The 25,677-nt window shown below is 45.7% G+C and overlaps 1 protein-coding gene across 1 annotated transcript in view; it reads left to right on the top strand.

Annotated features, from left to right (window-relative positions):
• LOC138262020 (ATP-dependent translocase ABCB1-like) overlaps positions 1 to 25,677 on the top strand; it is a 1,142,744-nt gene that overhangs the window by 1,084,048 nt on the left and 33,019 nt on the right. Inside the window, exon 28 of the mRNA XM_069211672.1 lies at positions 5,292 to 5,438. Within this exon, the coding sequence (XP_069067773.1) occupies positions 5,292 to 5,438 (147 nt within the window). The remainder of the gene's footprint in view (positions 1 to 5,291; positions 5,439 to 25,677) is intronic.

Here is a 25,677-nt window from a genome sequence, read left to right as displayed (position 1 = left end):
GATATTCCTGACATTGCTTGCCTTTCTATTGTGAATTGGTTATGTGACTGTTTTCTTTCTCCTTCTAAATGGTCATTATCTTCCTTTACACTCTTCTGTTGAGTGGATGAGGTTCTGACTCCATATCTTTCCTCACATACAGTTTGAAGAGACTTGTCCCTTATGAACATTTCAGAAGTACCAATTCCAGATGGGATTGTCTGGAACAAAGTTCCATTTGACGTATATGGGCATACTGAGGTCATTCAAATTCCATATGTCTTTAAAATCTCAATGACTGACGGAATTACACCTGGTGTTGTTTCTGGTGACTGGGGTGTTCAAACAGTTGATTCCATGCTAGTTGAATTGCATGATTACACTATTTGAAAGTGGTGATGCGCACACTAACACAAAGAATTATGGGAAATGTTCTGTTACAACAATTGGGAACATTACTACCTGCACTGAGCAGGTAGGTACAGATCAGTATTTTATTACACACAGTGGAAACACTGTTCAACTCCACCTGTGGGGAGCCCAAATCATTATTCAAATAAATTTACATATTGTTCTGGGCCTGACATTAAGAATGCAGAATCATACTATTTCAAGTTACCACCTTTTAAATATAGGAAAATTTTGCAAACAAACACACAATTGATTTATTCACATTCCTTTGTTTCTGGACTTGCAGTTAAAAGATACGAACACTGGAAGAACACTATAGATGTAAAATATATGGGGAACACAAGAATGGCAAATTCAGGGTAGGGAAGCTTTATTTAGAGTACCTTATTCCTGTCCAAATTATCTTTTTAAATGGCACAATTCAAATGACATCCTGTCTAGGGTTAGCAAAAATAAAAGAAATGAATGCTTCCACTATCCCCACACCGGCAAAATTCACCAACTGGAAGTCCTTCCTGAATATCACTGAGGAAGAACTAGATTTAAGGGTTCAGGCTGGTACCTAGAATTCTTCACTTTCCAGTCCCGGCGGGTGGTTATTGTGGCTAGTAAACACAAATGGGTGTCAGGTGTGTTTTGTTTATTCCTCACGGGGTTTCAAGATTTTCCAGCCGAACCCTCGCTTCGTCTTGGGTCACAACTCAAGTATAGTTACTACATACAGTGTGGGCAAACTGTGCCAACAATGGTTGCAGACTAACACTTCAGCAGCAGTTAAAGAACATCTTAATTTACTATCTGAATATACAGACTTGCAGGACCTCGTGATAGGTCCAAGAAAGCCACGCTAAAAAAGATTCATCTGTTCCATTAACAATGATATCTGGAACTTTCCCAAATGGAAGCAGCTGCACGTTTAAGGCAGATAGATAAGGAAAATTTGGAAAAGGGTTTAGCTGCTATCGATAATGGCATGAACACTCTATCCAACAGGATGTACTCCCTTAAAAACACAGTGTCATCTGCGATAGATATCATTCAGAATGACGTCCTTTTTACATCATGGGCAAAGTCAACAGCGTTCCATTATGCATTTAGGTTGGACACTAAAGATTTCGAAAAATGGCCTTGTTCTATGGAAATATATTAACAGTAGTGACCTGTTTGCTGCTTTTAATTTCTCCAGGGAACAACAGACATTGGCTAAAAGGGAAGGGAGTTTCACCATGCTTAATATAGAAAAGTTGCATTTCACGGTTGCAGAAATTCCATCAACAGTACCGCGTGTGCATGGTATTATAAATCAGCCCATGTCCACCTTTAGTTTGTTTAAATGTATTTGAGATATCTTTCCATGGGCAGATACAAGTGGTTAGGCGATAGCTGTATTAAAGAGGAGTGGGAGTTGCCCTTTGTATCTAAATATCTGAATGGCAAAACAGAGGTCTTTCTCAGTGAAAACTAATGTGAGTCTACTGTTAGTCATTCAATGATGTGCAAACAAGTGTCCCTTCCTGAACTTTGCAATCCAGGGGTCGCAAACTTGGCCTGCTTTCTGAAGGGTACTCCCGTCCCTTTGATTTAACCAGCATTTCATATACTTTCGAATGGAAGTTATGTGGTCCTAAATGAACAAAGCTGTTGCAGTACAAGACCAGGAATTGCCTACACAATTTCCTTCTCTAAAGGCCAGATGTATCATTCTTCACAATAGCGATTACTTAATTGTGATTTTTAGCAAATCGCAATTAAGTAATCGCTTTTGGAATGTATGAAACTCTAGGCATTTCATACTGCAATTCGCAAGGGCTCACAAATAGACCTACCTCATTAATATTCATGAGGTAGGTCGCAATTTGCAAGCCATTGCGAATGGCTTCAGTCACAGAGATAGTGGCCTGCTGGGCTCAGCAGACTAGCATGTCTGTGATTGCTTTTCAATAAAGCGATCTTTTTTTTTTTAAATACAGCCCATTTTCCTTAAGGAAAACGGATGCGTTTAAAAATGAAAAATGAAGAGTTTTCTTTTCATCTTGTAAGAGTAGGCAGTGGTCTGTGGGACCACTACCTGCTCTTAAAAAAATGTTTTTGCATGCTTTCACAAAGGGGAAGGGGTCCCATGGAGACCCCTTCCTCTTTGCGAATGGGTTACCACCAATTTGAAATTGGTGGTGACTACAATTGTTTTGCAACTGCATTCACGGTCACAAAACAATCATACATACCTCTGTGATTCGGTATTAAGAAGGGATGCCCTTGACACGCCCCTTCCTAATATCGAATCGGTATGTAGTCGCAAATCCAATCGCGAATTGGACTTGTTACATACCAAAATGCATTTTTGCAATTTGCAAACAGCCCATTGGGCCATTTGCGATGGCAAAAATGTTTGATACATCTTAGCCCTAAGATTTTAACGTGTTGCGAACATGTTTTATCCCTCCCATACAAGAGATAAAAGTAGCAGAAATGTGGCCTTGCATTGATACTACTAATGTAAATTATGATAAGCTGAGCAGACTAAAGGTGCTACTGTTCCAGAAACAAGTTGCATTACCATCGGCTAGAGAGACAAATGCTCTTCATATAGCAAGATCATCAGTCGAGATACAACCTCTACTTAATACCAACTTCCCCAAGCACTTTGGAGAGCTGGTATCTAGAATATTCCACTCTTCGAGTACTACAGGGATTGTGCACTTCTTTAAGGCTGTCGGGTCTGAATTTGTGTCCATCTTCCAGACTGTCTTCGGAGTCATTCCTTCAGCAATCCATTCACTCTTTTCAAGTGTGTTTGGTGGCTTTCCTGTGGCTTTGGCATTGATCGGCGGGATACTGATACTGTTGTTCCTGATATGCAGTAGTTGTGCCTTCCCAGCTAAGCAGAGGGATGGAGCTACTATCACCAGCCCAACTGTGCCATGATCGCATGGTACAGTTCTTTGGTGCTCCGTTGCTGGAAGAATTGGAGCATGATTGGTCACTGTCATTCCAACCAGTCTTATGGTGTGTGCAACCAGTTTTTCAGTACACGTGGTGCCTATTCGAACATCTACCTTCAGGGTGTCTTGCTGTTCCACCAGTGCCTCCTGTGGGCCAAGATGAAGGTTCATTCATGGTTGTGCTCCATGAGACTGAGGCTGATTTACGAGGCCACTTACGTGCTGCCCTTTATAGACTATCTGGCTCCTTTAGGCACTTTGGATGGTGCTGCCCTCACAGGAGATCCTGCTTCTGGGGCTGCTGCACACTACTGCTCCATGGATCCGTCTGCCAATCCTATCATTCACCTAACATCTGAGGATGTGGTTTCTTTCCTGAATGTCCTTCCTTCTGATGGCTTTGAATACATTCTTCAAGATCTTGACTACTGTTAAATGAATTTGACCATTGGCTTATTCTACAGTTTCAAAGTTTTGCCAAAAATTGCTTTAACTTTGGCCTTCAGTGCTTGTCATGATCGACATTTTGTCTCTTTGTATGATTCAGCTATTTTTATCTAGTTTTAAACTAGATTTTAGTTATAATTTAATATGATTTTATCTTGTTTTAGTCCAAGCATTTTAGCTTGGGTTCATTCAACTTCTCTGGCATCATCATTGGGCAGGGTGTAGTGGATCCTATTTAGTTTTAATGGGAATCAGGTGTTAGCTTAGGCTTCCAGCTTGCATGCCTGTACCCCCATCACCTAGTGAATTTTAACCTACTAGCCTGCTCTGTTTTAGCACATTTATTTAATTATTTCTTTCAAGATGGCTGCTATGTTTATAGTTAGGAAGATCTTTTGATTCCACATTATCAGTGCCACTCTGTGAAGGCATCACTGTCAGTGTCAAAGACGAATGACATACGTACGTATTCATATCGTACTTTCCCACTTACGTGTGACTAAAACATAATGTACCCTTTCAGGGAATTGTTTAATAATTGCTGCCCCATACAATCCTTTTTATCTATTGTCTGGGAACTTACCTGCGCCAGGGGACCTGCAAGATCTGTATATAAATATATATCAAGCAGACAGGGTTATCAGAGGGATTCCTATCAGATGCCACCAACGCTATCTATTCTATATGTCACCTTAATGCAGACCCAGCCTTCATGTCCCCATGGAGTCTGAACTAGAGACATCATTACAAGGTAATGTGGATTGAGGGAGCTCTTCTCATGGACATAGTACTAGCAGATTAGGTTTAGATCACTTTAGGTTAGAAATGAGGTGTATCATGCTAGGGTATTTGGGCCTATTTCACATCTATTTCACATCTCATGTTATTGAAAGATGGTGGGGGTCTTTGTGTTCATCAGTCTTCTTTTTTACAATTCTGTTTCTTGCATTGTTCAGTATGCTAATCATTGCAGACCATGCAATTTACAGTAGATTGCAGTCTTGTTAATAAAACCTATTGAAAACTTTACTGCATCGCCTTCATTGCCTGTCTGTGACTGAGACTTGTTGCTCATGTGAGAAAAGGGTAATCTCCATTTAACCACGACTCTCCTGAGATGGCGCACTCTTGAGTCCACGCGTAAAGGTTACTACAAATCACTTCTACTGTTTGGGTTCTTGGTGAGGTACTGCTTATGAGCCAGGAGGGTTGGATTGACAGTAGCGACTTGCTGTAGGATTGGCCTAGTCGCCTACAAACAAAAGTGCTGTCATCCCTAAACCAGCAGTCTTGTCTAGAGCAATAGTCCAACTACGACATTACTGGCCTTTCACTATCCAGCGGTCCAAAATACCTGCAATCTAGATCTATAAAAATCCAGAAAAAGACATTTCTCTTATGCACACAGCCAAAGCTAATTGTATGAGGAAAATGTACATTGTGATCTTCTAAATTCTATATTGTCTATTACAATGGAGTCATTTGTTTTCTTTCCTTTCTTTTGAAATGTAGAAATACAACACACGAGTTGGAGCTAGAGGAACCCAGCTGTCTGGAGGACAGAAGCAAAGAATTGCAATTGCTCGAGCTCTTGTCCGAAGGCCCAAACTGCTGCTTCTTGATGAAGCAACATCTGCCCTTGACACAGAGAGCGAAAAGGTTTGTAAAATGTTAATATTGGGGCAAGTTGGGGCACGTTGTGGTTCCAACTATAAAATTTGTAAAAATAGAGATTCCCGATTCAAAAACCAATGTGCAACCACGATCAATAGTACTACAATGGTTCTATCTTTTGTACTCCTTATTGCCAACTTTGAAAGGTTTGAACCAGTGCTTAATTTGAGCTGGCGGTTGCTGGTGAGGGCCACCAGCACTCATTTTAGGGGACCAGCACTTACTTTTCCTCTTGAAACATTTCTCATGAGCAAGAGAAAACACACAAAATGGAAAGACGACAAAGAGTAAAAAAAAACACCACAAAGGGAGAAAGCAGGAACCAGCAAAAGAGAGATGAAGGGACAGGCAGTGTACCTCAGTGAATAAAAATGCCTGGGGTGGATTCTAGACTATGCATTCTTGGTATTCAGTGTGCTCACTTCAAATAGCGCTGTCCATGGGCTTCTGAACAAGGCTTGGGCTCTGGCATTCATTCTTTAACAAATGAAGCAGTAGACCTATCATAACTCTAAACACCGAACTTTCCAGTCTGTTGTATGCAAATTAATCCATCACATGTTGTGGAGTACTCTGCATTTAGAAAAAACACTTTTATGCAGAAAATATTTCAGAAGCTTGGAGCGATGACTGAAAATGAGGATATTTTCTCCCACGGTGACAATAACGGGTACCATTAAGAAAAGGCTAAAAGTTACAATGGAAATGGAACAATGCGCTGGCAAAATTGTAAGTCAGGTCCAGTCTACAAAAGGTACCTTCACATCAGCTCAATGAGGCTCAAATCCACTCCAGCCCATCCTTCAAGTAAGTCACGATAACACCAGGCACTCGCAAAACTGAAAAAACGAGGCAATACGAGTCTACGAGCAACTGCAATAATCACAATCACAATATCTACACACATTAGAAACGCATTACAGAAACTTCACATGTTGCAGCAAACAAAAAGGAATATACACGGATTCACATATCATCAAAATTTAAACAGAAACATTGCCGACACGGAAACATCATGGCACACTGCTCCAACCATGCCCTTGACCGAATAAATCTGATCAAGAATCAAATGCTTGTAAAAACTATTCACTGAGCCGTACCTTATCGAATAGTTTTAATGGACAACACTGTAGGCAACATTATTAGGCAAAGGTAAACCTGTCTATCTCAAACACAATACATCACTATTTCTTCCTTGCATTTTCAGAGTAAAATAGCATGATTGCAAAATAAAATACTTTCTATTTGATCAAATTTATTGCACTATTATTGTTCAATTCATATAAAAAAGTGTACGTTTCGTCACTCCAATTTTCATTGCATGTTTCCAATGACAAACATTATTCTATGCGAACAAATGTAATCCATGTACAGTGTATTTCAAAATAAATTTTCACTCTTATATAGGGGCACCAGTGCAGCACAAATTTTCTTGCGCCCCTTTGCGACCCCCTGCCGCCACCATGTGTGTGTCGTATTTAAAATATGGCGCACCATGGCACAGGGTAGGGGGCAATAGCGTCAACCTTTTTGATGCTATTGAAGTACTGTTCCGTGTTAGCACCAAAAATTTGGCGTTAACCCTGAACAGGACTTAGGGGCCCAGTGTATCCAATGGTGAGCCTCCTTTTTAATGCCTGCTCTTAGAAGGTGTTAAAAGTAGCTGGAAAAAGTGACACAGTGGAATCTCTTCGATTCAACTGCTCCATTTCTGCGGTTCCCCTAACAGGTGAACTCCCCCATTGCATACATTATGTATGTGCATGCATAATGTGGCGCAAAAGATTACAAAGTGGCGCAATTATTGCATTGTGCCACTTTGTAAAAATGGTGCAGAGTTTTTTAAAGCCTAACGCCACATTATCGCCCCAAAAATGACGCTAATATGGCACTAGAGTTGCATAAATCTGGGCCATAGTTGTCATATATCAGTTAGGTATCAATGCACAGTAGGGTAACTTTAAGTTCATGTTGTATTTAACGATCTAAGCCCACTGTCAAAAAGTAATACAGAATAAAAATAACCACAATTTAGAACATCTGATCTATTACATTTGCAATACAGATTTTTAGAATTAAAAACAAACTCTCACCTTATAAGTGTGGAAAAGAACGGGACATAATTCAAAATCACGGTCGAACTGCTCACCACTGCCAACTAGAACCCTTATTTCTTAAAATGTAATTGGTGTTAACCAGATCTAATTATCAAAATATGCCTCTATATGAGTACATACATTTTAATTGAAATATGAATATTGCCCATTTATGGAGGGTAATACCACCCATTTCAATTGCCTAAGTTTCTGAACTAATTACGTGTCCGAACCTTGATAATTTAACTTACGAGGGGACTTGTTTTAGGCCAATGGATCTTTTGACCACGTTTGGGGACTTCCCAGAACGAGATATCTGTTTAGCATTGCAATCGATAGATCAATGACCTCATCAATATTCACAATAACTAATCAATCGAACTAATCAATATCATGCAATAAGAATCAAACACACCTTGATCTCGCGGTCATGAATAACCACACAAATCTTGTAAAAGTTAGGATATTTATTCCCTATTAGTTACACACTAATAGCATATTTATTAGTCTCAATATCAGTAAGCACATCAAAACCACTACAATATGGCAACTCGTGTAGGACTTTAGCAGAGCATAGATCATGAACATTAACACAAAGCACGACGTTGACATTAATCAACTTTAGCAGAGTATCATTAGCGCGTTATTCAACAAAGCAAGAGTTCAGTCATTTGTCTATTTGCATCTAATATTAGTGAAATCCTTTACTAACCTCGAATTAGCACCAGCATGTTGGGCTTCATGCAAAACAATTTAGCAACACAAATTTAGAAATCATCTAACTATGACCTCTATCAAAAGAGCAGTTGGTACCTAGAAAGAAAAGGCAAACAGACAATTACAATACATCATCTGATAGTTACCCATCCAAATGGGTCAGCATACAGCGTCAGTCTTCGTCCTCAGGACATCAGTCGATTTGCCATCAGCCAGGATAGAACAGGCAAGTTCAGCAGGGCATAGCTAAGAATAGGACTCTTCCCTCTTAAGGAGGAGAAGTAAGCATTAGGCAGGGAATAAGGTGTGGATGGTTTAAAGTATCAAACAGCTAAAGACAAAGGCCCTCATTCTGACCTTGGCGGTCGGCGGAGAGACGGCGGTCGGACCGCGAACAGACCGGCGGTATTAAAAATGGCATTCTGACCGCGGCGGTCACCGCCGCGACCGACCGCCACTTCCCCACTCCGACAGCCACGGCGGTCATGACCGACGGGCTGGAGTCTGCGCACTCCGGTCCGGCGGTCGACCCAAGACCGCCAACGGTATCATGACCCTGCTTACCGCCGCGGTTTCTGGCGGTCGGGAACCGCCATGCGAACCATGGCGGTAGGCACTATCGGGGCCAGGGAATTCCTTCCCTGGCACTGATAGGGGTCTCCCCCACCCCCCACTGCCCCCCCGAGTCCTCCCCCCACACCCTCCACCCCCCTGCCACCCCCCAGAGGTGGTACGAACCCACTCCCCACCCCTACCCCGACATGCACATACACGCACCCCGACATGCACACACCCCCTACATGCACATATACACACCCCCTACACACACACATACACAACGGGGACACATACCCGCACACATACATGCCGACATGCGCACCCGCCGAACTACACACATTGCCCATAGGCACAGCAGCACTCCCCGCCCGCATGCACGCACTCACACACCCCCTCTACACACTCCCACGCACACCCCCATGCACGCACACATCACACAACACCCCCCCACCCCCTCCCCTCACGGACGATCAACTTACCTTGTGCGTTGGTCCTCCGGGAGGTGACAGGAGCCATGGGGAGGTGACCGCCAACAGAAGACCGCCAACAGAAGACCGCCACACAGAAATGTGGGTCGTAATTCTGTGGGCGGTGTTCTGCTGGCGTGGCGGTGGAGGTTGACCAGTCTCCACTTTCCCGCCGACCGCCAGTGTGGCTGCTGGCGGTTTTCCGGCGGAACGCTCCCAGCGGTCAGAATGCGCACAGCGGCATACCGCCGCGGTCGGCGGTCTTCACCGCGGCGGTAACTTGGCGGTCTTGCGAAAAGACCGCCAAGGTCAGAATGAGGGCCAAAGTCTCTCAGAGTAGCAAGGAATGGGTAAGGTAATAGCTAAGAAGAATAATGGCTTCACGAGTGGCAGAGTAAAAAACGAGCAATGGCAGGGAATGGCTAAGAATGGCTGATTTCTTCTTGGGTCACGTTGTTTTATCAAATCTTTTGAACAAGTCTCTAATTTCCCATTGTGCAATATTTGGTGCATCGTTATCTCTGTCCAATGATCCATCACACACCTTACTAGAATTTTCACCTAACACAGTTCTCACGTAGTTTATTGGCTCCTGTGATTGACGTCTTCATCGGGTGGAATGTCAGGTAAGAAAAGTTACACTTGTTGCTCCAGTCAGTAGTTCCACTGTCCTCTCCTAGTCCAGGCGACCTTGCACCTGTTGCGAATTACACTGTTGCATTCGGCAAGAATGTCTCCTTGAGCAAGTCGAGTCCCATGAGAAAGAATTTACTACGGCTACACACATATCTCTAGCTTCTGGAAAAGTACAGCTTTGTGTCCTTCAGGAAAGCAGCACATTGCACGTTAGAAAAACACAGTTAATATGAGGCCAGGCAGCTAGGCCCAGACCCTTGCTAACTAAGGCCTAGTGATTAATTTAGCAGAACCTTAATACATAATCCTAAATGCTAATACAAAATCATATATTAGTACATTGTTAATTCATTATTAGTCAGTTCCCTTAATCATCGTATACATTGGTGGCCACTCCCCGTGGGCACATTTCAAATGCGTGCATTAGTACTGTATTAAACACATTTTCTATGCGGTTTCATTACACATTATATTGCAAGCTTTTCACGTTAATATTAATTTCAAAGATTATGCTCCAACAGCTCCTTACGTTTGCCCTACATCTATAAGACTCTCCATGAGAATGTCATATTTCCACTTAAGTGCATCTGCTTACCTTTACAAAATCACATAATGAACTGGCTGTGAATCACTTCCGGAAAGTTTCAGGAAACTAGATCTTCTCTCATCCTATGCAATGGTTCTATCCATCGACCCAAGTTTGATTCAGAGAACTCTACAAAATCCCAGAAAAACAGACAGGAAAAAAGTTAAGAAAAAAGGAAAAGCCAAAACCTATAATATCCAAAATGTATAAATTAATTCTGTTGTGAGAGAGAATCCTCACCAACTCTTCAGTAATCAAACTACACGTCAAAAGTTCTTCAAATGGTTATAGGCCACGTTTATCTCCACACAGCTGTATTACCCAATTAAGATGAAATCACCCGTGTCTTCCGACAAACATTACAGTTTCTGAAATTTCAAAAGCATTCAGCCTCAATATTACGTCTAAATTAACCTATCTTTCTACTCCCTTCAAAAAACGTTATCACCAAAAATAACTCCATGTGTGCCCCCAACAATGACCTATTACTGCAATTGTTACTCTAGATCCGTTTATCATGTCTAGCAGTTCCTCTACTACTTGCTTAACCACGTCTTGAAAAAAAATCAATGTGATATTGTGTAACTTCCAATTAATTCTACATGTTAATCGCTCTTACAGCTTGATAGCAATGTATCTAATAGCATCCTAATCAACACGTCTATGGCAAAAGGTAATTCCTGCAGGATACTCCATACAGTGCTTTCCCACTCTTTGACTCATAGAGCTAAAAAACTCCTCCTCCCAGATAGCAGGTCCAAGCCAATAGCCATTCTTTTGTGGCAATCTCACTCATCTACTTTGCTCAGTATGATGTGGATGACTGTCATGGGTGGATGAGACATTAGGGCTGAATAATGGGAGAGACCCACCTCTCACTCTTTGTATAATAAACGAGAGAACACGAGGTGCACGTAGGTGGGATTGTAGAATAGTGGATTGAGCTAGTATACCTGCATGGTGGGTGGTGGGGCTAGGTGAGTCCTGTGTAGCCAGGACATGAATCTTTGGCCTTGATCCTTGTGCCTGTGGCCTTGAAATCATTATGATTGCCTTATGAGGGAGACTGACGACCATCACTGACCTAGTGGCAAATGCGGCTTCCCGTGTAGGGCTAATTTTTATCCTCTACAATGGGTTGGTAACCAAGATGTTTGCCTGAAGGAGCAAGGGTTCTCTTCTGGATTTTATGGCAAGACCTGGGGGAATAACATTATGCATATTCCCTTATTGCTACCACTAACAGCAGCACTTTAAAAGATCAGAACTTAGAACATGAGAATCTTCAACACTATAAACCAAGTGAACCCACAGTGCTTAGCCTTCTTTTTTGCTGCTGCTCCTGCAGTTAAGTACTGTGCGAGAAGTGTGAATGTCTTTTGCCTGCAAAGTGAAGTTTTAAATGGATATGTTTGTTTCCTTAATTTTCAGAATGAAAGGTTCATTAACTCATTTATAAATTCATGGCTGATGTTATACATTTGTTTAAAGTAAGTTATGTTTTCTTTTAGCTTGACTTCATTGTTTTCTGTTTATTTAAAGATATTCTTAGTTTGTTTTGTTTATTTAATTTAAGATTCCTAAAATCTTTCGAGCTTGTTGTGGACGTTATTGAAATAAGTTAAATTTGTTGGTGGGTCGTCTTGTGGGCACCGCTGGGTTCATTGTATTTAAAAGTGCTCGTGCACTGTCAGGCATGAGGAGCGCAGAAGGCTGGGTGCCTATTCAAAGGAAAATAAGCCTAAGTGCTCACGTGCTGTCCAGCGCACGCAGCACGTAGGCTATATGCTAATTAAAATGTCAATGAGCCTCGCGCTGTGATTTTCAAGGTGCGCAAGGCTCATTTGATCGTTAAGAATTTTAAAGATAACGAGCTCACAGGCTGAGGACTGTGGGTTCTCTGGGTTTATAGTGTTAAAGATTCTAATGTTCTAAGTTCTGATGTTCTTTTAAAGTGCTGCTGTGAGTGGTACCAATAAAAGAATATGCATAATGTTAGCTTCCCTGGCTTTAATAAAACCCAGATTTTCTGCCCACCAGGCTGAGGAAAATCTACATGTTCGTGCCACCCTCTGTTCAAGGATAGAATGCAATTGTGTTGTCACTCATGGTTCTGATGTGTTGTGATTGATAAGCAAATTACTTTTGCTAGTCTACTGACGTCTGCATGGGTGGCTCTGTGCACTGAGTTTTCTGACAATCATAGTATGGTGTGAGTCGGATAGTGAACATGATACATTTGCATAGAGTAATTAGACATGACTGAGCTCCTCGGTGCATGCTGCTTGCCATGGTCCTAAAAAGAAAATTGATGGAGTTAGAAACAAAATTGTTAATAACAGCTGAGATGCACATACATCTACTACGGATTTTTTGGGCGACATAGTCATACAAATGGTGAAACATTGCTGAGTATGCACTGAGGCAATTGATGTACCTGACTGATGGATGACAGAGGGTTGCAATCCTGCTTATAGCTTTACTCATGATATGGCATGATGCTGCAACGCTGCATCGCTAGACGGGCAGGTTTGGTAGGTGCAAGTTGAGAATTCCGACATAGAAAAGTTATAATTAGAGAATCAATCATTATAATAGGTTGAAAACATGCCCATGGATCCTAGCCTTTGTGTCTTCAAAACCTTGTGTTCTAGTTGATGTTTACAGTACATACCAACGAGTGACTACACAATCTGGAGATGCTGTGAGGCACACACATATAAGCCCAGCCTAGGACTAAATGATACCAGTATTGAGTTCAAGAGTATTTGTGTTGTGTTAATAAAGTACAGATAATTAATTTTTGCACACATTTACTTCTCTTTTCTTGAGAACCATTGAGATGTTCATTTTTGCTTACACTGAACAAAAGAGTGCATGCATTGCATTTTACTAGTTCCCATGGATAGTGCTAAAACTGACATTCTTCGCATGGTATTCCCTCAATCCTTTTCCCTTCACCCTCAGACTTTGCTGAACTAATTTCTGTTGCCATTAGATGCCTGTGCGCTTTACCCCTGCTAACCAGTGCTAAAGTGCTTGTGCTCTCTTCTAATAACCTGGAACAATTGGATTGCACCTCATTGACACATTCATTTACTTGTACGTCTGTAGTAAATGATATTACATGTATTCAGGGCCTGTAAATTAAATGCTACCAGTGGGCTGCAGGACACATTGTGCCACCCACTGAAGTAACCTTTTAAATCATGTCTTGGGCCTTCCACTGCAGCCTGTAGTGCAGTTTTAAACTGCCATTTAGACATGGCAAAATTAACTTATTGCCAGCCCTGAACCTTATATATATACTGTATATATATTAGTCACCTTTAAAGTAGGTCCTAAAAGCTCATAAGGCATGGTTTATGGTATCTAAATGGTAGGACTTGTGTGTTTCTGTTTTGCATGTCGTGACAGTGAAAAATATCTAGTCATTTTCACTGTTGTAAGCACTATCTCTACAGTATACTAACACTGGATTACCTCATTACAAGTGCTACCTTTAGATTGGGAACAGATAAGTAAGAATTGAAATTTTAAATTCTCTTTAATGGTAGAGTCAGATTCTAAGTAAATATGGTTAAAATATCCCTTTTACAGGCTTCCCTTCCCATTTTTCTGCCCTAAACAACTGTGCCTTTCCACCAGTGTTCTGGGTTCTTCACTGTGAATGGCTCTTCAGTTGTGGATTGTGGATTGCTTTCAAACAGCCAGGCAAAGGAAGCCTAGGGTGATTGGCGAGGCTCCTTCTGAAAGCATGGTTGTGGAAGAGCTATACCCTGCCCTGCATACATTTCAAAGGGTCGTGCCTACAACACACACATAGGAACCTAACACAAAGTCTTCCCTTGCATATGTCACCCAAGACAATTTAGAACCAGAAACCTGGGAAAGGAGAACAACTGACCAGAACCAGTTTTGAGGGTAGGTCAAACAATTCCCCACACAAAGGCTGGCCCCAGGTAAAAAAGTGGAACCTTAGAACCTCTCATCAGAGCACCACTGAACTTGTTGAAGATTCAGAAGGTCTGCCATGCTGTCAGAAGGACTGCCCTGCTGTCTGAAGAAAGAAAGAAGGAAAATTAGACATTTTCCCTGGATCCTAGGCTACCTGTAGCAACTCCAACAGTCAGTTGGATGAAGTTGGGCTTGGTCCTCTATGCAGGGTCACCCCAAACATTTTGTCTTTACCCCTTGTATTTTTGCTAAATTATTTTTTGTTTACCCTAGGAGTCTGTGCACTTTACCACTTCTCCTTTGCACATGGTAAAATTGGCTTGCAACTGATTGACATATTTAATGTATGTATACAACCTATGCAGAGTGGTATACCACACACCTAGGGCCTGTAAATTAAATGCTTCTACTGGGCCTTCAGCACCATGTTCTTGGCCTGAAACTGCAACCTGAATGCAGTGTTACACTGCGAATTGGACCTGGAATTACAACCCTTAGCCAATTCTTCAAGTCCCCTTTTATTGCATATACATTACCCCTAAGGGAGGCCCTAGGTAGCCCATAGGGCAGGGTGTATTGTAATTAAAAGGTTCAAAATGTACTTTTACATTTTGCATGCCTTAGTATTGAGGAATTTCTAACTTTGTTGTTTTACTCCTGTGAAATATTTTAATTTAAAACCATCTTTAATTGTAAAGTCGGATTTTAAGTTACAATTTTGAGAATGTCACTTTAAGAAAGTTGGCATTTTCCTACCCTAGTTATTTGATGCCCACAACCTCTTCCTGGGTCATATGACTAGGTGTAGTTGGCAGTTGGACTTTGTTATTCCACCCAAACAGCCACACAATAGAGGGATTTTGTGTGCCCAGTTAGTCCATCACTGGCTGTAAAGGGGTAGAGCTGGGCACAGCACCACTTGCACCTGAATAGGCTGTGCTCTGCAATCACACAAAGGACTTGTCATCCCGGAATTGTTGATGCAGCCAGCTTGGAGCTAGTTTAGGAAAGCAGGAAGCTTTAATTACTTCAAAGAGAATTCCCTTAAACCTGCTCCTACTTCAAATAAGTCACCAGGTATAAGAATAGGACCCTCAGACCCACTTTTCAGTTCACTGTCTGGACCTATGGAAGGGTTATCTGAGGGCTGCCTACCACTGTGGTGGCCTGCTGTGTTCTTCAAGAGACTGCGTTGCTGCACCTGTAGGAATTCTTCACTGACTAGAGCCTGCCTTCAACCCTACAAGGCCTGCCTGCTGCTTGAGCCCTGTTTCACTGCTTGTACCAAGGACTACCAGAATGACTCCAAGGGCTAATTGGCTGGCGTTCCGGCAAGAGTCGCAGGGACCGGAAAGGCTCCAGCCATCTTAACCCCATAGCAGGGTCCAGCCTGAGTAAGTCCTAATCCCCTGACTACAACCTCCAAGTTTGTCCCAATGGAGATTTCCAACTTCCAAAAATGAGACTAAGGCCCTCATTATGACATTGGGGGTAAGTCCCGCTTACCGCCATGCTGACTGCTGCCAACATGCCTCCGCCACAACGATTACCGCTACCCATATTATGACACACGCATAGTAATATGTCACTATACAGCCACACACACCAGTCCCCCAGCCCAAAGGTCAGTGATAAACTGGCAGTAGCAAAACTCACACCGTTACGTCAACAGAACTATGCCCACAGCATTATGACCCACGAAAACTGTGGCGGACATTCAACAGCGCTAAACCATTGGCGATACATACCGCCGCCCTCAAAGTACACACACACACTAACAAAACAATACTACATTGGACAATTCAAAAAACACACCTGACACCCATACACACACCACACTCACACACCCACACCACTATAAAACACACACCCACACTACCCACAACCCTTTACCAATACAAACAAGTGCCACAAGAGAGAAAGCAAGACCATAGACAAGACCACAGCTACACACCACCATCACCTATATATCATCCATGCACCTTACATCACACACCCCAACACATCACCCCACCCACCCTCACCCACACCACTCACACTACACCCATGGCACCACAACAACACCCCATGTTCTCAGAGGAGGAGCTAAAGGTCATGGTGGAGGACATTATCAGTGTAGAGCCTCAGCTATTTGGAGCACAGGTGCAGCAGATATCCATTGCAAGGAAGAGGGAGCTATGGCAGAGAATCGTGGACAGGGTCAACGCCATGGGACAGCACCCCAGAACAAGGGATGACATCAGGAAGAGGTGGAACGACCTACGGGGGAAGGTGCGTTCCGTGGCAGCAAGACACCAAATAGCTGTACAGAGGACTGGCGGTGGACCCCCACCTCCTCCCCCACAACTAACAACATGGGAGGAGCAAGTCTTGGCAATCATGTATCCCGAGGGCATGGCAGGAGTAGGAGGAGGGCTGGACTCTGGTAAGTCAAATCTCTATTACTATCACCCCCCCAACCTGCATGCCATCAGCTACCCCCCCTCACTCACATCACTCCACCACCTCACACACACCCCACCATCACAACCCACCCCTCCCAATACCAAGCCCTGCATGCAATACCAATGCACGGACCCCCATCATAGACCTGCATGGACACCCATCACTAAAGCATGCACACTAGAGAGAATCACCTAGCCCACAAAATAACTACTCACGCAAGGCAAAGCTGCCAGGGCAACAACAACCATAGAGGGCAACACACCCATGCACAAGATGTCACACGCAGAAACAATAACACTGCATTTACATCCCCACAGGTCCCCCACCCAACGTCACTGGAGAGGAGATGTCAGCAACATCCAGTCCCCCCCACCCAGAAGAGGCCCACAGTGATGACAGCAGCTCTGGATGCCAGGATCTGGATGACCAACCTGGCCCATCAGGGAAATCCGGACAGTCGGTTATGCAGGCGCAGTCCCATACCACCACAGAGCCTCCCCCCTCAGGAAACACCACCATAGTACCCACCCAGTGGGCCCCTACCTCTGTCCCCAGGACATGTCAATCAGCAGTGTGTCCACCACTACAGGGACCCCAGGCCACCCCACAAACACAGGATGATCAGGGACCTGGGGTCAGTGGCAGTGGGCACGCGGTTCAGGGGACAGAGGTACAGGACAACAAGGAAGCTGGGAGGACTGCTGTGCGACAGGGGGAGAACAGGCCCAGGGAATCAACCCTCCAGAAGGCACTCACCAACATCCTGGGAGCATACCACCATTCCCAGGAGACGATGGGCCAGATATTGGAAAAGTTGCAGGAGACCCAGTGGCTGTAGGAGGGACAGTACCTGGGGATCAGGGAGGACTTGAAAGACATCAACACCACCATGGTCACCATTGCAGGAGTGCTGGCAGACATGGCCAACACCATAAGGAAGGCAACCGGACACCAACCACTAGCCATACTGATGTACAGCCCTCCACCTCCACTGCCGCTAGTGGACAGGAAGCCCGGCCACAGGACCAACAGGCCACCAGCACCCCTCCCCCTGCAGAAAGAGAGCCACCCCACAAACGGTCCCTGCGATCCAGGCAGAAGCCAGAGACTATTTTCAAGACCCCCACCAGGAAATAACACTCCCTTGACTGTCACCCTTGTGTCCCACTCTGTCACCCTGTCCACCTTGAACTGCCTTTGCTCCCCTTCCTATGCCCCCTTGGGCAATGCACCCCTGATACAAATAGACTGGACTCTAACCTGGAATGTCCTCCACCATCACCACAGCCCATTGCATATGCCCCTCTACGTATTAGCACTTAAATAAACACCATTTGAATAAATACAAATATGGAGTCTGTCAAATGATTGAACTGTGTATTCATTTAACAAGCTTTAAACACTGCAGTACAACTGTACAGTAATGTATATATAGGAATGACCTATAGTTGGCTGCAGTCAAAACACCAGGAGAGATAGCGGGCACAAATATCTGAAAATAGAGATGCCAAAGGGTAAAGTAAGTGGCCATAGAAGTGGGAAACCAGCCTGCCAGTGACAATGTCAAACACAATACTGTCAATGGAAAATGAATTTACAGTGTCTTACCTGTGTGTCATTGGAAGTATTGTCAGATTATTGCACTCCTGTTGTCCTCATCCTCATCCTCTGCCTTCTCATCTTCACTGTCCACAGGGTCCACTGCTGCCACACACCTATCTCCAGCCTCATCCTCCTGCAGAAAAGGCACCTGGTGACGTAAGGCAAGGATGTGCAACATACAGCATGCCACGATGATCTGGCAGACCTTCTTGGGTGGGTAGTACCGGGATCCACCTGTTAGATGGAGGCAACAAAACCTGGCCTTCAGGAGGCCGAATGTCCTGTCTATGATTCTTCTTGTTCGCCCATGTGCCTCATTGTAACATTCCTCTGCCCTTGTCCTGGGATTCCTCACAGGGGTCAGTAGCCATGAGAGGCTGGGGTAACCAGAGTCACCTGCAAATTTCGAGGGACTACTGCTAGACACACACTAACCCTTAGCGCCCACACCATACCCATACACCAACACCAACTACTGGGTGGGATCCAGGGCTCACCTATTAGCCACACCGGGTGCCTCTGGAGTTGAGACATCACATATGGGATTCTCTTATTCCTCAGGGTAAAGGCATCATTCACAGACCCAGGATACTTTGCATTGACATGGGAGATGTACTGGTCTGCCAGGCACACTATCTGCACATTCATGGAGTGAAAGCTCTTCCGATTTCTGAACACCTGTTTATTTCTCCGGGGAGGGAACAAATGCAATATGTGTACCATCAATTGCCCCAATAATGTTGAGGATATGTCCCATTGCATAGAAATCAGCTTTCTCTGTGGCCAAATCCTCCACCTGGGGGAAAACGATGTAGCTGCGCATGTGTTTAATCAGGGCAGACAACACTCTGGTGAGCACTATTGAAAGCTTTGGCTGTGACATTCCTGCTGCCAAGCCGACTGTCACTTGGAAGGAGCCAGTTGCCAGGAAATGGAGCACAGATCGCACTTGCACAAGAGGGGGGATCCCGGTGGACTGACGGATAACAGATATCAGGTCAGGTTCCAATTGGGCGCACTGCTCTGTGATTGTGGCCCCCTCCAGTCTATAAGTCAGGATAATGTGCCTGTCCTCCATTGTTGCCAAGTCTACCAGGGGTCTGTACACAGGGGATGTCTCCATCTCCTATTCATCTGCAGTGGTTGCAATCTAAGGGGCAAACGGTGAGCAGCTGGTCAGTATTCCATATTCCTAAATACTATACTGCATTGCATGTTGTGACTGTAACAGTATATTGTGGGATAGGCCCAAATGGTGTCTATGTGTACTGTGACACAGTTAGGTGCCATGGCCTAACCCTCCCCTTTAATTGCGTCCGCCTTTCCTGTATGAAGGGACATGTGGAAATGAGATAATTCCGCTAACGTTGTGCGCCGTTGCATGAGGCGGTCAAGAACCGCTGTGCAACTTCTCATTGGATACCATTGGGCCCTATGGATTACAGTGGCCAATGGTAATGTACACCGGCGGTGACGGTATGCACCGCCGCAGACGTGACTGCCATTTTCTATCTTTTCACTCACTTGCTACCTGACCTTCAAGAGGAGAGGACCTACACTGCAAGTGCTGCTGTGACCTGTGTCTGGAAATGACCATGGCTCGTGTCACTGGGTAAAGGACCCCTTTCTTCAACGTTGTGGAGTTTGAGAGACTGGTGAATGGGGTCCTACCCCAGTACCGAATGCTGTATGGGCCTCCAGACCAACAGTTGAGTATACTGTGAGCACGATGCATGGGGCATGAATGCATGGAGTGCTGTGTGTGAGGGCCTCGTGATGGGGTGTAATGGCCCTGGTCTGCGTGCTGCATGTATGGTGGTTAATGTCTGTGCATAAGGTGATTTGAGGGCTATGGTGGGCCATGAGTGTAACAGGCAGGACGGTCTGACTGATACCTTTCCCTGTGTGTATTTCCCTGCATGTCAGAGCCCATCAAAAAAAGGGTACATGGCGTGCCATTGCCAAGGATGTGCGGACCCTAGGGGTCTACGGCAGGCGGACACCCACTGCTGCAAACTGTGGGAGGACCTGAGACGCTGGGCACGGAAGACGACAGAGGCCCAGCTGGGGATGGCCTTCCAATGAGGAAGGGGTGCCCATCGAACTCTGACCCCCTGATGGCCTGCATACTGGCGGTGGCCAATCCGGAGCTGGATGGGCGCTTGGGGGCATCACAGCAGCCACAAGGGGGTGAGTACAGTGTCTCAATATACTACTTGCGCGTGGTGGCATCCAGGTGGGGGATGTGGGCTTGTGGGTTCCCCTAGTCCAGGCCGGACATTGCAGGGCAGGTCCCATGTTGGGTAGGGTCTGATATGAAATTCCTCCAAACAAGCTAGTAGGCATCCACTACTGGGCAGGGGTCTGTGGGTCTCAGGTATTCTGCAATTGGTGTTAGGTATCCCTGTCCATGGGCTTGTGACTAGCATTGTGACTGTTAGTGCATTGCCTAGTCCTTAGGGCTGTTCCCTGTGTGTGTGTGTGTGTGTGTCGTGTACACCAACCGTGGTGTTGTTGCTGCCATTGATCAAGTGTATCCTTTGTCTCTCTCCCCCTTTTTGTTTTGTCACCCTGTCCTTATGTGCATTAGCATAATCTGGCAGAGGAACAGAGGCACCGGTGAAGGGGAGAGCTGAATCCCACAGGGCCCAGGAGGCCCAATCCACCGACATTGAGGGCACCAATGGGACGGAGGGCGAGGGGAGCACCATGGTGGAGACTGGAGGGACGGTTCTGACAGTGATACCTCCTCCGATGGAAGCTCCCTGGTGGTGGTGGACACCTCTGTGCAAACCCCAACTAAAGGTACAGCTGCCACCCCCGTATCAGCACAGCCCTCCCAGCAACCCCTCAGCATGTTTTCTGTGCCCGCTCACCCAGGAGGGTGGGCATCTCCTTCACCCCAGGCAACTCAGGCCCTGCCCCAGTTAGCCCTTCTGCCCTGAGTGAGGGGGCTATTGACCTCCTGCGATCCACCTCTGTTGGGCAGCCAACCATTGTGAATGCCATCCAGGGGCTGGCAGCCCATTTGCAACAAACAAATGCATTCCTGGAGGGCATTCACTCTGGCATGACGGCCCAACAGAGATCAATCCAGGCTCTGGCCTCCTCCCTGATGGCAGCCATTGTCCCTGTTTCTAGCCTTCCCCCTCCAACTTTCTCTACCCAATCCCATTCCCCTCAACCCCATCCTATCTCACGCACATAGGCAGACCAGCATGCACCCAGGACAACACACAGGAGTGGTTCAGGCAAACACAAGCACCACACATCATCCCACAGGCACTCACACAAACACCATCCAGATGCAAACATACCAACATCCACTGCCTCCACTGTGCCCCCTCCTCCTTGTCGTCCACCTCCCTTCCAGTAGCATCTACACTCACACCTGCATGCACTACATCCTCATTCACTACCACCATCACACCTATCACTACATGCCCCTCACTGGCATTTACCACCCCCACATCCATGCACACATCCCTTGTGTCCTCTCCCACTGTGTCTGTGCCCCCTCCTCCCTAAGTACACAAACACAAGCACTCAGATACCCAACAGCCATCCAACTCACAACAGCATCCAGCCCATGCACCTGCACCCAAACACAGCACACAGGCACCTCCTACAACCACTTCCTCTTCCTCCACTCCCAAACCTTCACCCTCTTCCCACCCCAATGTCCCTAAGAAGCTTTTCCTCTCGACCCTTGACCTCTTCCCTACCACCCCCGTCCTTCTTGTTGGGCCAGGGTGCTCAGAGCCCAGGTGAGCACCTCAGCCACCCAGTCCACAGCCACAGCAGTGTCGACAGCTACTGCAGGTAGGAGAGGATACAAGGCACCAGGCAGCAACACTGACGGTGTGTCTGCACCAGGTGCATGAAGGAAGGGCAAGGAAACACCATCAGCTGCGACAGAAAAGGACAAGGGGCAATCCCTGGCTGCTGCCAGGAAGGGCAAGGGGCCTGCACCAGCAGGCAGGAAGGACAGAAGGCCTGGTGCTGGGAATCATTTGTAGCCCCCACCACCAACCATCGTGGTTCAGCCGTCCGATGCTGCAGGGGAAAGGCTGGAGCCTCCCCTCACCACTGCCACCAGCAATGCCACCAGCACCGCCACCAACAGCACTGCCAGCAGCAGCAGTCCCAGTGGGCAGCCATCTGAGGCTGCAGGGTAAGGGCTGGAGCTTCCCCCCACCACTGCCAGCACTGCCACCAGCACCGCCACCAGCACCACTGCCAGCAGCAGCAGCCCCAGTGGGCAGCCGTCCAAGGCTGCGGGGAAAGGGCTGGAGCTTCCCCCACCACTGCCAGCACCGCCACCAGCACCGCCTCTGCCACTGCCACTGCCACCACTGAGCAGCCATCACTGCTGGCGGACAGTGTGTAGTCCTGCCTCCATGGGCTGTTGTGCATCCTGGCCCATGCAAATCCTGTGGGTCTGACATCCAATGAGAGACTGTGACCTTGCACTCCCCAAGATCTGCATCACAGGGCACAATGCCCCCTCCAGAACCATTAGAGATGCCATCCACTCACCCCATCCTTCCCAGGATAAAGCACACTGGGCACAAGGCCCCCTCCAGAATCAGTGGAAGAAGCCATCCATTCACCCATCCTTCCCAGGATGAAGCATACTGGGCACAAGGCCCCCTCCAGAACCAGTGGAAGAAGCCATCCACTCACCCTATCCTTCCCAGGATGAAGCACACTGGGCACAAGGCCCCCTCCAGAACCAGTGGAGAAGCCACCCACTAGAGAGACTGTGGCATTGCACTCCCTAGGACCAAGCAGTGGGCAAACCACCCACTTGAGAGACTGTGGCCTTGCACTCACCAGGACCAAGCAGTCAGAAAACCACCCATTAGAGAGACTGTGGCCTTGTACTCCCCAGGACCAAGCACTGGGCAAACCACCCACTGGAGAGACTGTGGCCTTGCACTCCCCAGGACCATGTTGCCCCCTCCAGGTCCAGTGGTGTTGTACCATCTTCCGGCTAAGGCGCCCCCCTCTTCCCCATACCCCTGAGGGGCCTGTGTATTTTCGACCTGATGCCCCTGCAGTGTTCCTTCCGCGTTGTTGCAGGAGTGAGGTGGGGCCTTGGACATTGAGTACATTTGTAAATATGTATACACATTTGGATTTTGATGCACTTATTCATGTTATTTTATCGTATTACACTCACTTTTTTCCAATCATTTTGTCCTTGCATTTTTCCTGAGGTGTATGGTGTTTGGGGTGGAGGAGGGATGTTGCGTGTTGCGTGTGTGTGCCACTCTCTTTTTCCTCCCCTCTCCCTTGTGTGCTAGGCGGCAGTACTCACTTTGGTCGTCTTCGCCGGTGTTGATGTTAATAATGCAGGGAAAGGTAGACGAGCCTTCGAAATATGTGCAGCTCGGGCTCCATGGAGTCGTGGTTGTTCCCTGAATCTCCAGAGGTGAGTCCTTTGACTTCTGTGTTCTGTTTCTGCTGTGTTTTTGATGTTGTTGGTACTGCCCCGGAAAAGGTGGCGGATAGGCATGTCGTAATAGTGAGGGTGGTACATTGTCTTCCGCCTGGTTGTTGGCCGTTACCTCCGTGGTGCTTGTTGGTTCCGCCATGGCGGTCGGTGTGTTAAAGTGGCTGTCTGTCTGAGTGGTTTCCGTTGTGGTCATATTTCCATTTTTGTTACCACCGGCTTGTTGGCGGTATTACTGCCGCTTTCTCACCGACCGCCAGGGTTGCAATGAGGGACTAAATCTGAATATAGAAATCTTCACCGTGAGTTTGTCCAGCGGCTTCCTGATGACATTGACTCCTCCTTGGACACCAACTGCAACCTTGCCCCTCTGAACAACTGCTTTCTGAAAGACTCTCTGCTGACATTTCCTCTAAGTCTGAAGGTAAGAACTGACTGGGCCCAATCCACTCCTTGTATTCGACTCACGCTTCATTGCTGTAGGCCATATATTTCAACTTTGATCCAGACCCGCACACCTAGATGATAGTGATAGGCGCTTTGGTAATTTAGATGCTAGTTTTTACCTTATATATATACAAATTCATAACTCTGGTTCTACTGATTGGATTTCAGATGTTTTGGTGTGAAATAATGTATTAAAAGTTACTATATTATTCTAAATTAGTTTGGGATTTTTCTTGTTTTATGTTTTGACTTTACTACCATTTGTGTGCTGCATAAATACTTTACACATTGCCTTTAAATTAAGCTTGACTGGTTTTTTTTTATTTAGGTACAGGTTATTTTTGTGACTTTTGTGTTAACCCTGAAAGGAAATGTGCCTGTTGGTTAAGCAGAGTTTGCATCCCACTCAAACAACAACCCAATTTCTCATAGCTGACCTCCTGTTTGAGCTACCTTACAGCTGCCCAGCTAACCAGCTGTAACTGCACTTGCCTTAGCCCTTCTTATGGACTCTGCTGAAGTGGGTCCAGATCCCCAAGAGGTGCCCCCCAGGTTCTGGACCGTCGACTGACATTTGTGTGAGCTATTAAAAAAGAGGTGAAAATCCTGATGTTTGGGCTCCTCAAGACAACAAAGTTATGGCTGGCTCTTCATGCTACAGCAATGAATATATGGGTGTGCCACCTGCTCCTTCTGCTGGAAGCCTGTTACTTCTGGCCCTCTCTGTGCATGATTTGAACTTGTTGTGCCAGACTTGAGGAAGTAACTCATTAGCAGGAGTAATCTGTTCCCTGTACCCTATCCGTGCTCCATCGCTATCGGCCTTGGGACTTTTTCCTGGTCTAGAACAACAAGATAACCATGGATGGCACTTTGTGCTTCTTGCCACTATTTTCACCTAAAAACTTTAAAAATAAATATCTCTGGCTCTAATGATTGGATTTTGCATGCTTTTTGTGTAGGTTAATTTATTAAAATGTACTCTATTTTCTAAATTAGATTTGGGATTTTCTTGTGCTGTGTTTTAACTTTATTACTGTTTGTGTGCTGCGTAAAGACTTTATACATTGCCTCTATGTTAAGCCTGACTGCTTTTGTGTCACACTACCAGAGGTGGGAGTGGATGGACATGTGGAGTTTGGGGTCTCTGAGCTCACAATTTAAAAATACATCTGTTAGTAAAGTTGATTTTAAGATTGCATGTTTGAAAATGCCACTTTTAGAAAGTGATCATTGTCTTGCTTGTACCATTTCT

This window comes from Pleurodeles waltl, chromosome 10 (assembly GCF_031143425.1).
Source record: "Pleurodeles waltl isolate 20211129_DDA chromosome 10, aPleWal1.hap1.20221129, whole genome shotgun sequence".
In the NCBI taxonomy this organism is placed as follows: Eukaryota; Metazoa; Chordata; class Amphibia; order Caudata; family Salamandridae; genus Pleurodeles; species Pleurodeles waltl.
The sequence above is the reverse complement of the archived record's forward strand: the minus strand, read 5'-3'. Positions and strand labels throughout refer to the sequence as shown.